General features: G+C 43.6%; 1 protein-coding gene across 7 annotated transcripts in view; it reads right to left on the bottom strand.

Moving 5' to 3' along the window:
- SGCD (sarcoglycan delta) overlaps window positions 1-14,514 on the bottom strand; it is a 307,039-nt gene that overhangs the window by 29,030 nt on the left and 263,495 nt on the right. For all 7 annotated transcript variants that reach the window (XM_071443434.1, XM_071443431.1, XM_071443435.1 and 4 more), the window contains one exon: window positions 9,818-9,890. In XM_071443434.1, coding sequence (XP_071299535.1) covers window positions 9,818-9,890 — 73 coding nt within the window. The remainder of the gene's footprint in view (window positions 1-9,817; window positions 9,891-14,514) is intronic.

Below are 14,514 nucleotides of genomic sequence, written 5' to 3'. Positions count from 1 at the left end.
CCACACAGCATCATGTGAAAGAAAAGCTTTTAAGGTTTTTTTAGGGCTTCTTCTATCCAAGGATGTTCTTGTGCAGCTGAAGTCAAACAGAGCACTATTTTCCTTGCCAGCAAGGCTGTGTGTGTGTATTGGGGTGTGTATTTATAGCTCTGGGACAGATGAAATGGTGGCTGCCACTTTGCCTTTCAAACCAGTGCTCCACCTTTAACACGGTGCTTTCACAAGTATGGCCCCAAAAATGCTCCTTTTTTACACTGAGTCACTCCAACACCACCTCAGGCTAGGAAGGCAGAGCAGGGACTGCCAGCTTCAGACTTGTCAGGAGAACCTGGAAATGAGGCTGTGAAATCTGGAGATGAGAAAAGGACCCACCCTGGCTGCACAAAGGAGATTCTGCATTTCCTTTCCTCCCTTCACAGGACACAAGGTGCCAGATGGGTCAGCAACCTCCTCCAGGCAACACTGCTGAGCCCAGGAAGGGCAGGGCAGCCCACAGCTGATGCTCACACTCTGATAATGTATTCTGATCACTCTAATTAAAGTAGAGACCAGAGGAGCAACTATGGACTGTGCAAAGAATGGCCAGGTTTGGCTGCTGGTCACTTTTAGGAAGGGATTCTCATGAGCCACACGCTGATTCCAAACCCCACTCCAGAGCTGGCAGTGTCATTCCTTCAGTGTAAACTCAGCAATACTATTTGGCCAGAAATGATCACAATTCAAGACAGCCAGAGGTGCCCCAATAACCCAGGGGATAAATCCATACACAAGAGAAGCAGAGCAGTGGCAGTCACCACACATGAAAAAGATAAAATCAATTCATGATGAAAGGACGTAGCTACTCCTGTTTGGCCTAAAGAGAGCAACTCTATTCCACATGAAACAAATTCAGAATAAAGATTCTTTAGGCATGGTGAACATCTGTCATTTCTCTTAATAAGTAGATACAAAATACTGTTTTCAAAAGGAAGGACCCCACTGTAGTTGTGGACACATATTTCCCCTCTCTTTAATAAGGTTATGCAGCAGCTATTGATTCCTGACTACTGCCTGAAGTACAATTAGTGTATTTGTAAAAATGTCCTTTTTATTCACAGGGGACTTCTGTAGCTGCAAGTCCCTCACTCAAACTAATAAACATTATTGCTGTGGCCCAGCCAAACCCTCTGGCACCAGCAAAGGGCAGCAGGAAACAAAACCCTGAGGAACTCCTCACTTGGGCAGTGAAGTGTCTGAACTGTCCTCCCCTATTTTGTACCAGGTTAATGAGGAGTTTGTGTTAAATGCCTCATTTTCAGGAAGCTGCTTGTGCACTGCTGCAGTTCAGCAGGTGAAATCCCAGCTGTGGTTCCTGTGCTGGGCTCAGCACAGTGAGAACAGGGAGCTCTGCCTGCAGACAGCTCCCAGGCTCACAGGTGCAGCCTTAGCAGGGAGATATTCCTTCTTAAAAGCACGTTCTGACTGCTGAATAACGCAGAGATTTTTATTTTGCCTGCTTTGCTCTTCACTTGGGGTTTTAGGAATATGTGATGCACAGCTGGAGAGACGTATGAAGGGATAGAGAGAAATATTAAAGAAAACCAGGTATTTTTCTACCCAAAAGCAAACATGGTGCTCATTGGATTACATTCCTCTCATTTCTTTAAGATAAGAACAGTGTTCAAAGGAGAATCTCCTTCTCTTCTGAGCTATTCAGTCATTTTGAATATGATTACATCCTAAATATCACAGTATTTGCAAAGGATTGGGATCACAGTGATAGGTGGGTAAGGTGCTTTCCTTGCCAACTTTCTATTTACTTCTGTATTTCATGCTCAATACCCTCAGTACAAATAGCTCTATCTCAAGTACAAATGTTATGATAAAAGAATGGTTTCTGGGCCTTTCACAGAGCGTGACAAATGCAGGATTCCTGAGCAGCAGCACCAACTGATTCCTGCTGCAGCATCTCCTGACTGCCCTAAGGAACAGCAGCTCCAGCCAAGCTCTGCTGCAAGGAAAACACTGAAAAAAAAAACCCAACAGTTTCCTTGCCCATCTCTCTGGGCAGCTGTCTAATGATTGCTTTTAGAGCACTAATGGCTGCAGGTAGTCAATAACCTGCAGACTTTTTTATAGTTGGCACCCCCAAAATGGTACTCAGAGCCTGAAGCTGAGGTGCCAGGGCACAGTGTCACTCCAGAGCATGGCAGTCCTCCTAAAACATTATCAAAATGTAAATGAAAGGCAACATTTTCCCATAAACATCTGCATTCCAGAGGCCAAATGGTATTTTCATAATTTTCTGTAAGACCTTCCAAAAATACCACCTCAGACTAACCCACTCGACAGATACATCATGTTAGATGTGTCACCACATCCCTTTAATCAGTGTGGAGTCAATATTCTGTATTATATGAATAACTAATTAGCTTCACAACTTATTTCCACAGATGTCATTGCAAAATCTATCTGAGGAATGTCATCTGCACTTGAGAGAAGGACAAGCATTGTAATTAAGTATTAAGCCATTTCACCAGTGTGAGTCTGCCATGGAGTGTGAAATGGCTATAATTCACATTTTTAAGACCTTGCATTTATTAGCATCTATTTTCTACTCAAGGTTAGCAGTGTACTGCACAGAGAGTTAAAAAAAGCCAAACAAGCTCACTTTTTTGTAATTCAAATGGATACATCTGCATGTCTGACTGTACAGATTGGTCACAGGGATGGGCTTTCTCTCAAGTCCCAGAGGATTTCTGGCTCACACACCTCTGTGAGCAGCACTCGAAGGTCAGATGGATGCTCTGATTATGGAGCAAGTGACATTCTGCTGTTGAAAGCTAATGACAAACCTGGGCACAAGGCAGCAAGGCAAGATACAGATCTTGTACACAGCAAAGGAATTCAATCTGAGATAATAGCCAGGACTGACGATTAATATCTCCCAGGAAAAAACTTTATTTGTATTAGGAAACCCCCACAGAATAAATGCAGGGAGAGAATTATGAACCCAGCTGTTGGGGTTTGCTCAGGGCCCAGAAGAGTTAAACTGGTCTCTGTCTGGAGCCATTGCTCCAGTTGCAATTGTGCTGCTTAATATGGGCAGAAAAAGATGAATCTTGAGTATCTTCCCACATATTTTGGTGCCTTAACCAGCAAACAAGAAGGATATTCCCACTGCTCTCTATCCCATAGGCAACGCTATTTGGTAGCAATTTCCTGTAGAAATCTGTCCTTTCCTTCCCCATTCTCACTCCTGCTCTCACTTGAAGGGTCACAAAGCTCTGATGGAATGTGCCAGCAGCACAGGGGACAGAGGGGACTCTGGGAAGACCCCAGCACACTCTGCAGGCTGCTTCAACACCGATTCCAGCTGCTTTGCCTTTTTTCCTGAATTTGTTTTTTACTTCAGCAATACACTGAGTCCAAAGCACCTTCCTGCCAAACCTGCCTTCACCATCCATTAGTCCTCTGTGAAGAGGATCTGCCTGTGGACAGATGCCATCAGCAGCACTGGGAACAGGGCAGAGCCATGTTTTATCCAGCTGGGATAAGGGAACAAGGCAGAGCCATGGTTTATCCAGCTGGGATAAGGGAACAGGGCAGAGCCATGGTTTATCCAGCTGGGATAAGGGAACAAGGCAGAGCCATGGTTTATTCAGTGATAAGGGAACAAGGCAGAGCCATGGTTTATCCAGCTGGGATAAGGGAACAGGGCAGAGCCATGGTTTATCCAGCTGGGATAAGGGAACAGGGCAGAGCCATGGTTTATCCAGCTGGGATAAGGGAACAAGGCAGAGCCATGGTTTATTCAGTGATAAGGGAACAAGGCAGAGCCATGGTTTATCCAGCCGGGATAAGGGAACAGGGCAGAGCCATGGTTTATCCAGCTGGGATAAGGGAACAAGGCAGAGCCATGGTTTATTCAGTGATAAGGGAACAAGGCAGAGCCATGGTTTATCCAGCTGGGATAAGGGAACAGGGCAGAGCCATGGTTTATCCAGCTGGGATAAATCAGCACAACCCCACTAACGCCTCTGCATTTCCCTCCTGAGCAGCTCATCCAGATTGAGGCTTCACCCACTGAAAACAGGGAAGGGAAGGACACCAAGAGCTAAACCCACGCTTCCTGGTGCTGGGTGTGAAAAGAGAGGAAGGCCATTAAGGGAAGGTTTGCTGGGGTAAGGAAAAGGAACAGCAACTCCCCTCTCTCCTTCTCTTTGCAAGAGAAATACTTGAACAGATGGAAAGCCCCAGCAATCAACTGCTTCCTTAACTCCAGTCCTTATATCCAGTGGTATAAATACACCTTAATGCACCCAGGAAGCTGTGGAAAGGCTGCCTTTGGCTTGGGAGGGCTGTGGCTTGTCTTTTGTAAGAGACAAACAGGCAGCAGATTTGAAGGGATGTCAACAGGACAAAATACTGAAGCAAAGTGGCTGCAAAATCAGTGTGAATTCTGCTCTGGGAAAGTCTCTCCAACAGCAAGAGTTTCAGGAAGCCTCAGCTGCCATGGGAAAATTGTTAAATCAGATGTGGTGGTCTCAAACAGAAAATGAGGTGATGAGGATTCAAAAGCAACTCACCACAGGGCACTGAAATGAGCCTGAAGTTTAGAAACCAGGAACCTGGTGTCTCCTTTTAGCTGTGTATGAATAAGTTTGTGGTGGCTTTAGTGGAGATGGCTGTATACATTTAACCTGCCTGAAAGGAACTGAAAGTAGTTATGTTTGTTACAGTGTGAAGGTAAACTCATCCCAAGGAAAATCTGTTGTCTTTTCAGCTGGTAGGACTACCAAAATTATTGGGATTGCATTGGTATAACAGAGAAATAAATTGCATCCCTGCTGGTAAAACAATCAGAAAATAACACCAGCACTGTACAAGGGTTCAGTGGTCATCTCCCCCTTGCTGACACCTCACAGGAATCCACAAGTGTTCACTGTGAAACAAACAGTGTTTCAGTATCATATATTACTCTCTATAAATGACTTTCATTTCTCACCAATTACTTCCTCTTTTATACCATTCATTTTTCGCATTTCCTCTCATTTTTCCCCTCTTAATCATTATTAATGTACTTGGTTTTAGACAGAAATATTATTTTTGTACCTACTTATCTATGGTGCCTTATGAAACACAGCTGACAGAAACTTTAACTTGGTAAGAATTTGTGTTTTTCAAAATGAGTCTTGTTACGTTAGCTCAGCACTGCATTTAAATTGTTTTTTGTTACAATAGGTCTCACTTGGACTATTTGGATAGTTCAGTACTCTATGTGGTGAGGTGGAATTGCACTAATAAAATCAAGCAGCAAGCACATTTCATCTGCCATTTCGTGCTTTCAGTGCTTCATAATTAACTTTAGCCAAAAATTACCCCTTTAAGCCCAAGGGATTAATTCTCCCTTAACTGTATTTGTGCATTATAGAAAAAAACAGTCATTCCCTGGCTTCCCGGCCTTGGATGAGCAATTTACTGCATTTTCAACCTACAGTATCTGTGGATGAATTCCAGGTGTGTGCTTGCCCCTCATGGAGTGAATTTCATGCTGTCTGGTTTCCTTTTATTTAACTCTGGGAACAGAAATACCCCAGAGCAGGTTTCCAAGCTGCAGCAAGAGCTGGACATTTGTACTTCAGGCAGCTCTGCTCCAAACCCCCCAGCCTCCAGCACCTGGCACTTTAACAGCATCCTCCTGAGACTTTTCTCTTATATTTCATCACCCACCTTTTAATCCTTTCCCCTCAAACTATTTCCTTCTTCCTTATTCACTGCCAACCCAGCCTTCATCCCTCACCTCTGCAGAGTGCTGATCTGGTGTTTGATGGACAATTTCTGTTTGCATCTCTGGCATGTATTTGTTTTTTGGAGGAATGTAAATAGAAAAAGGCAGGTGATTCCTGCCAATGTCAAGGAGAGGTTCTCAAGGCAGCCTCTTGACAAGTTACTTGGGTGCTACTCAAACAATCCAGTGAGAAAAGGTCATATTGAATTCAACTTTTATACATAAGCAATCACATTACCATATGTCAAAGGCACCAACCTGCTTTAAAAGGCATCAATGCAGATGAGTACAAATATTTCAATGTCCAAACAAATCTCCCAAGCCCTCCCCCTAAACTATTTTGGGACGATACCAGATGGCAATGCTAAACATCCCAAGTATTTAAAATTAATTTGGATTTGTTTGCTTTCCTTTTTACAGCTTTTGACCAGTTTAGAACCCAACAAACAACAACAAATACATTCAGGAGTCTACAATTACCTTAAATATGTAAAAACATGAAGAAGTTCACAAAAGTAAATAAAAAATTTGTCAACCTTCTCTAGTTTTTAGGTCACTTTTAAAGAATATTGTAGAGTCTAGGTAAGAAACATGAGCTGTTAATTACACTCTGAATTAAACAAGACAATAATGAGCTCTGGCATTCCTAGCACAGTGCAGGAATATCTTAGGGTTCCTGAGTCTGTCTGCAGCAAAGTCCAGTGCTGGCTCAAACCAGCACAAAAGCAAATCTTGGAGCCTTGAGAGGGGCTCAGCATGTCAGGAAAAGGCTGTGCACATATTCCCACTGGGATTCTCTCCTAAACCACTGCAAAAATATTTTTAAAAGGACACTGAGCCAAGAGGATCACCAGGATGACGAGCACCTGGAAGAGCAGCTGATTTACCAATAAAGCTGAATGATGAAAACCATTCACAGCCAAAGGGACAGAAAGCCTGCTGAGAACAAGTGTCCTGTCACCTGGAGAGTGTCAGCTGTGGTGGCACACAGGTGTGACTGCAGCCCTTGGGGACATGAGTCCTGTCTGTCCTGCCAGTCTGTCTGTCCAGGAGAGGAGGAAGGCAAGGAGGACACCCAGCTGTCCTGAGTCCCAGCTGTGACAGGAGGAGCTGGTCCCCTCTCTCTGTGACAGCTGCCACCTCATTTTGGAATCTAACAAAAGGAGTGGACACTGACAAGAGCAAAGGGAGAAATCCCCAATGGATCACAATCCTTGCTTTAGGGTAAAGATGGAGGCTGGTAGTGCCTGGGGGCACCTGCAGCAGCTGAATGTGCACTTTCCACCTGAGAAGTTCAGCCTAAGCAGGAAAGAAAGCACTATTTATTACAGAAAAAGGTCTTTTAGAGGCAAGCCAGCTGCTGAGGGTGTGATTTCACTGCTGCTTCCCCAGCAATGTGTGACAGCTCAGGGCCCATCTCATCCAGCCCCATTTCACTGCAGCATCTTTGTAAATAGGCAAAAAGGACACCTTATGCACACACTCTGCTATCAAAATAGGGAGGAAGCAAAAAATCTCCCCTCAGAGTGAGATTATTTTCACTATTAACTCTGTACTGCCCCCAAAAGGCACCGTTTTACCTAAGAAGCAGCCAATGATCCAGCATGGAGAGAGAAATGGATGGATCTTGGTCTGGGGAGCAGCAGAGCATTTGTTCTTGGAAAACCTTGCTTTCCCTACACACTGCCACCACTGGCTCTTTTCTCCTCAGGATGCTGTAAAAACATTTATTTTTTGCCAAGATAAACTTGTCAGAAGCACACAAAGTGTTTTAGCACTTTCTGGGACTTTTTTTCCCCCAGCTAAATGCTATTCAGTAATTTTCCTTTAAAAAAAATACAAAAACCACAACAGATTTTAAAGGATTTTTTTCACTCAGTCCACTAATTCGAAAGGAAATCAGTTACCTAACAGCTCTCCACATAAAACAAGTGAAATAACACCATGAATTTAAAGCAGATCAAATATACTGAATCAATCCCTTGCATGGATACTGCCATTAATTCATTTCAATTTCATTTAGCTTAATTTGCTTTGGAACAGAAGCATAGTCAATCAGGTTAAGGCTCTTTCAATTCACATTTTTCCCCTCCAATACCACATCCTACACTTATTTGGGTTTCTCCCCCCTTCCCATTTCAGAAAAGTCTTAAATCATCACAAACTTGGACCTAAATCCTGCATCTCTTTTGCACAACTCAAGACCTGGTTTTGTAAATTTTGGTTCTTGTAAATTTTGGAGATGGTATTGAGTATTTTAACCATGATCTTGCAGTTGTTTTTTTTTAAAAACGAAAATGTCAGTAAACATGGGCTGTGCCAGAAAGCCTCTGTCACCTGGAGGTCACCTAGAAATCCATTTGCTGGTGCCTTTGCTTGGCTTTTCCAGGGAATTGGAGAGCCTTGCCCCACCACTCCCTGCCCTCAGTCTCCTTTGCCCACAGCAGCCCCTGCCCTGCCAGCTGCCTGTCACAGTGAGTAAAGACCACATTTCCTCTTTTTTTAAAGGAAGCAGACCCAGACTGGGAAAACCACGAGGCAGGGTTCAAGTCTCTGCCTGGAGGAAGAGAACAAACTTCCACAACAAACCCAACCATGCCTCCACTGCTCCTGCTCCTGACAGATGATCCCCAGAGTGGGGAATGGGAACAATTAAGGGTTTCCTGGGGGAAACTGAAAGGTAGAGACAGACCCAAGGGAAGGCAGGTGGGATATTTGTCATCTTCCCTGGTGACCTAGCTGGGCCATGGGAATCCATGAGAGCTGCTCTCTCTCAGCCCCCTGCATCTGCAGTAAAGCAGCAGCACTCGTGCTCAACTTCAGCTGGCTCAGGATTGCTCCATCCCCAGCCCTTTCAGCAAAGGAGAGATGGCAACCCAAGATTTAAGGACAAAATGTCCTTCTGCTTTTTTTTTTAATTGTTTTTATTTTTATATTTCTCTCTCTGACACTGTCATATTTTCGGAAAAATCCCTTTGCCAGGATTTCTTCTCCTGGGAAGCTGAGAAGCCTCAGGAAAAAAAGGAAAACAATATTATATCAGTTGCTTCTCCTGTGTTTTGCTGCTTTGGAATGTGGTTTGGACATTGTTTATCCAACATGTGAGTTGTTTTGACTTAATGACCAATCATGGTTAGGCTGTGTCGGGACCCTGGAAGGAGTCAGGAGTTTTTCATTATTATCCTTTAGCCTTCTATCTGTATCCTTTCTCTATTCTTTAGTATAGTTTTAGTATAGCATTCTTTAATATGATACAATATCATAAAATAATAAATTAGCCTTCTGAGAACAGGGAGTCAGATTCTCAATTCCTCCTCCATCTGGGGAACCCTGCAAATACCACACTCTCTTTTTCTAAGGAGGGATAATTTGAGTATTGAGGCAAACCTCTACAGCACTCTTGGTCAGAAGATATCAGGAGATTCAGTCAATAATTTTTTAGGTCATATGATTAGTATCTTTCCAGAGGCTAGTGATTCAAGTTAACCTGTAGTGCCACACCTTTTAAAAATTATTTAAAAAATAAGTAAATATAACACCTGGCCTTAGCTTGAGGGCTGAGCTGTTTATTCCTCCATGGCACAATGCTGTCAACAATTGGCATCTCTGCAAGTGTCAGCAGTTACACATGTGCACAGCTGTGCCCTGTGTAGGTCAGGGAGGGTTTGCAATTCTGCAAGTCAGATAACATTGGAGGGCATTATCCTTTTGCCTGCTGCTACTCCCTGTGATCCAGCACAGCCTGCAGCACCTCCCTGCACAACCAGGAGAAGATTACTCAATTTTTTTTTTCCAAATGCTGAGCCCAAGGTATGCAGAGCACATTGCAGAGCAGAAATGCTGCTCTCATGACCTGTGATTGCCTTTAATTTGGTGACATCACATGTAAATATGGCAGGTCCCTTCTCTTCCATGGCATCCTCTCTTGTGATGCCTTCCAAAGAGAATCCCCAAGCTCATATGCAAAAGCAGAAATGATGCCCAGCAGTAAGCACAACTCCAACAAGGCTCCACTGAGTTACCATTAAACCATATTCCAAAGTTTACCTTAGTTCCTTGAAGGGGTCTGCCCTGACATTGGGAGTTTCTATAGATTTAGGGAACACTGTGCCTTCTGCTCCTGAAATCACAAAACAAAACAGAAGACAAATTGTAAACATTATAAGCTGTTATCAGGGGAGTGATTGTCAAATCATACCTAGGTGCAATTTAACCCATTGCCTGACCCCATGCCTTTCTTGCACATCCCTTCTGTCCCCAGAAAAGCCAGACCATGTTCATCTGCAATGGGTTGCCTTGATTGCACGTGGGGTTTGCCTGTATTCTGCACTTCTGGCTGGAAAAGCAGGTGCTTGCAGCCCAGCCTGGGGAGAGGCTGCTGATGCAGGGAGCTTGGAAAAAACACCCTTTGCTAACCAGGCATCTAATCCAGCTGCTTTCCTCATGGAAGAACATGGATGCATGTTACAACATCATTTCTTTCACTGGGCTCCCAGAGATGCTCAAGGGAGAGAAGCAGATTTTGACTGGATCCCTGCAAGCACCTCTCCAGTCAGGCTGTGCTCTTGCCTGGGCAAAAGGAGGGAGGTGCAGCCTCATGCAGGGCAGCACAAGCAGACCCTGCCCCAGTCCCAGCCTGGCCACCAGTTCAATGTGTGACCCAGAAATTATTTAACTTCTGCTCATTCCCCCTTCTCTCAGAGACAATGGGGAAGCTGCACTGCCCCATTTGCTGACTGGCTTTAGACCTGTGACCTGCTGGGTACTACAAACAGCTTTTCTGTGTTCCAGACCCCTGCAATCCTCTTCATGGCCACCTGCACAGCCCAGCTGGGCCATTTCACCCAGCCATCCCTGAACTGGGTCCATATACTGTGACCAACCCTGCTCTCTCTCCTCTAGGAAGATGTGCTCTCCTCACATCACTGCTGAGAGCCAAGGCCCTGCCACCCTCTGGCAACCCTTTCCACTGACTGTTCTCATTTAAATTGTTTATCTAGTCTGAAATGGTCCCATTTCATCTTTCCCCCACTGAATCTTCTCCAGTCCTTGTGTGCCAACCAGCCTTGCATGAGGAGGCTTTAGTCAGACACCGATGGTGACCCAACGCCCCCAGCCTGCTCTGATTCTCTGAGAAGTTCTGAGCTTTCTGAATCAATCACTGTGAAGCAAATCCTCTGGACTTCTCACTGCTTTATTTTTCCTGAACCTGTTCTACTTTTAAAATACTCTGTTGGAGCACAGGAGTCCCCAGGTGCTGTCACTGACTCTCTGCTGCAGAACATCACGTTCCTGCTCCCACTGAAACTTCCAATTAAAACACAGCTGAGAGTGGCACTAACTGCCTCACACACCGAGTGTGTGCACTAGAAATTAATGTTCCTGTTCTCCAATATATAGCTGCCAAGCCAATGAGCATGTATGACCTATATTCTTAAATTCAAACCTGTGGTCTTGCCTTCAGACACACTGTGAACAATTAGTCACTCTTTACCAGCAGTCATCACAGCAATTTCAGTGTTAGCATGCAGACAGCACTCCTGGCATTTTTTTATTTCTTTAGATTTTAGTCTGATAAAGTTATTGGCGCAAACTACAGATCCTGATGAAAACTTTTACATGTAGAGTTTGAGAGCACTCCTAACACATGCTGCTGTAACTGTTCCCTGTGTGCAGTTTGAAAGTCATCATTACAGAATAGCAGATGTTCTGAGATGGTCCAAAATCAAGACAACATTCTGCTGTAACTGCTGCCATAAGTGAGAAACACCTACAACTGCAGTATGACTACACTTTCTTTGCACTGTAATAAATTAACTAAGCTGTCCCAATGTGTTAAAGAAAAAAAAAATCAGAATGAAAACAAGCACTCTAACATTTATAAAAAGCTACCCAACTCTTTTTAACCCAGAAAAAACCAAAGTAAACTGAAAGATGATAAAATCAGCCTAAAGTTTGAAGGTTTATACTTGGGGATTGAAGCTGATCCTATGGCACAATACAGATACTGAGCTTTTAACTTTACTATAAGCTTTCATTGTTACAAGTTGTCATAAGCAGCTGTAACTTGCCAGCCATGAAGGTTGCTACTATCAGATCTGTCCTCTCTCAACAGTTTCCAAATGATTTAAATCTCTGCTTTATCCAACACAATTGCCTTGGCTCTTGGCTTTGCAATGCAATGTAGCAAAACATCCAGCCTGCACTTATCTGCATAATAGAACAGTGATTTTTGAGGGAAGGAGGATGAGGAGGTGCAGCTGGAGAGATGCACCCAGATATCCTTGTACCCTTTCCACCCAACATGGTTTAAATGGTGACTTTATGCTGGGCATTTTAATTTATTTTTAGACATCTTAAGTTGGATACTCAAGTCATGCAAACTCAAAATAACTACCTGCCTGTAACCAAAGTGCCTGCAGAATAAGGAGAAACTTTAACTTATTCCTAAACTTGGGGTTTTCCAGGCTTTCATTTTTTAGATTAAATTCAGGAAGCAACTTTGGAACCAAGGTCAATGAAAACCCCAATGCAGTCATTTCAAGGAAGCTGAAAATTAAAGAGCTGGGTATTTGTTCTTCCATTTTCTTGTCTTCCCTTCCTACACAGTTCTCAAACCCTCTTTTCCTGCCTCCCTTCTTGCCAAATCCATTAAAAAGTCCCTCATGCACTGGGAACAGGAATGAGATTTCCAAACCCTTCTGTTTCTCTCCTTTGATCTGAATTTGAAGTGAATGCTACCCACCTTGATAAGGCTTTCTGCCTTGACTGTATAATTCATATTCTTCTTTAATAACACAGAATTTCCCAAAGGGCCACCTGTCTCTGTCACTGAGCAGGACACCAGCCACGAGGGGATGCTGAGGGACCAGGACTGAGACATCCCTCCCTTGGCTCTGGCTGTCAGCAGCTGAGGGACCCTTGAGCTGGCAGAGAAGGTTTATCAGAAACACTGATAAACTTCCTTCACCTCACCTAATCCTCGTCCTAAGTGTCCCCTTTCTGTAGCTGATGGATGAATTCAATACTCTGGGGAAGTTCTCCCTGTGGTTTCACCCCACTGCATGAGGATTTCAGTAAAGAAATATCCTCTTTTTTCTGTGCTATTGGGAATTTTCTGGGCCTCCTCCCTCCAGCCCCCTCTATCCTACACTGGAGAGTCTCAATCTCTGCCTGGGGGATCAGCAGCTCACGAGGGGAAAAACTGCCTTGGACTAATTCAGCTCCACTGGATATTTGTGTCAAAGTTTGGCTTTTGGCCACTGTGGAAGTCCCCAGCCAGGCTCTGACAGCATCAGTGTTGGATGGTGTTGAAAGTGAAAGCTGGAGGAAGTGACCTCATTTTGTGGTTTTAGAATCACAGAATCACTGAATCAAAGACTCTGAAGATCATGGAATCCAACTGTGACTCAAGGCTTTGGCAAAAAAAGGAAGGAAAGTTTGAGGGAAATGTGCTGTTGTCACTGAATTGGGCTATTCCAGCTCTGCTGAAGGAAATTGGGATGTTATGGAGTAACAAATGATTGAAAATATGAAGTCCAAGGTGATGTGCTTAGAAAGCAGGAAAAATTTCTTCTACATGTTGGAGGTTTCCAAGATATAATATCCCTGGATAAAAGCTGAATGCTGCTCATGATTTATGGCAGTGTGACAGAGTCAAAGGGAAGGCAAACATGACATTAAACTGAAAGGCAAGAAGAAAGTCTGACAGGAACACATACACACAAAAAAAAAGGAAACCACATTATTTTAAGAATCATCAGTGAATCCTCAAACTATTGTGTGCCCCCTCTCTGATCCCTAGAGAGGAAAAACTGTCGTGACTGCACAAACAGAAATCTGTCTGTCCTATAAAAGGAGCCTGGAAGGAGCTGGCTGTGCAGCTGAGCAGCATGGTGTGCTGAGGAAGGATCCTCATGCTGAGCACAAATCCATCAGGAGGGTAAATAACACCAAGGGAAAGGAACTACTGGTCCTAAGCCAATGTTTATCTGAGAGCCAGGGCTTATTTGAGTAGCAGTAAACCGGTCCTGAGTCTATTTGGGAAGGAAAGTGAGGGTTTTCTAGCCAAAAGAGGAGCTACAATGGGAGCAGCTTTTCAGTTAGATGGGACAATATGACAGATCTGAGAAATGCCTGACTAAAAGAACTGGTGTTCCAGAACCAAGGGGCAGTATTTTCAGGACCAGCAATTTCCTTCTAGTCTTGCATTCCTCTAGTTTTATTTTCACAGTCCTCTACCTGAGAAATTATGGGTTTTGGCAAATGGTATTAACAAACAGCTCCAACAGTTCAAGAATCAGCTGCTACAATCTCCCTGTTCAATCAAAGCTGCTCTATCCCCCTACATCTTTTACTGAGTAAAAAGCCAATGTAACCTACATTTATTATTGTACAACACAGTTTCTGCTTCCTGAATTATCTGTTATTAAAACATTATCTATCTGCCATGAAAAACACATACAGAAAATTTCTATTTCATTGCAAAGTACTAATTTTTTTTTTCATCATATGAGAGTCTCTGATGCTGCTAAGGGTAACTTATGTGCAATCTGCCAAAGACAGAAGAAAACAATAATATCATTAGGATTTAAACACACTGTACTGTACGTCCCTAGGCAATAAATTATTCTTTCTCACAGTATTATATCAGAGAGGCTTCTATTATACTGATTCCCTCTTCTGACACAGGGTAATTTACCACCGATAAATGTTCATAAACAGTTTGACTGAAAAATCCATAA

This window comes from Agelaius tricolor, unplaced genomic scaffold (assembly GCF_023055355.1).
Source record: "Agelaius tricolor isolate 1412-34295 unplaced genomic scaffold, bAgeTri1.0.p SCAF_18, whole genome shotgun sequence".
Taxonomy (NCBI): domain Eukaryota; kingdom Metazoa; phylum Chordata; class Aves; order Passeriformes; family Icteridae; genus Agelaius; species Agelaius tricolor.
Note: the sequence above shows the minus strand (reverse complement) of the source record. Positions and strands in the feature narration are given on the sequence as shown.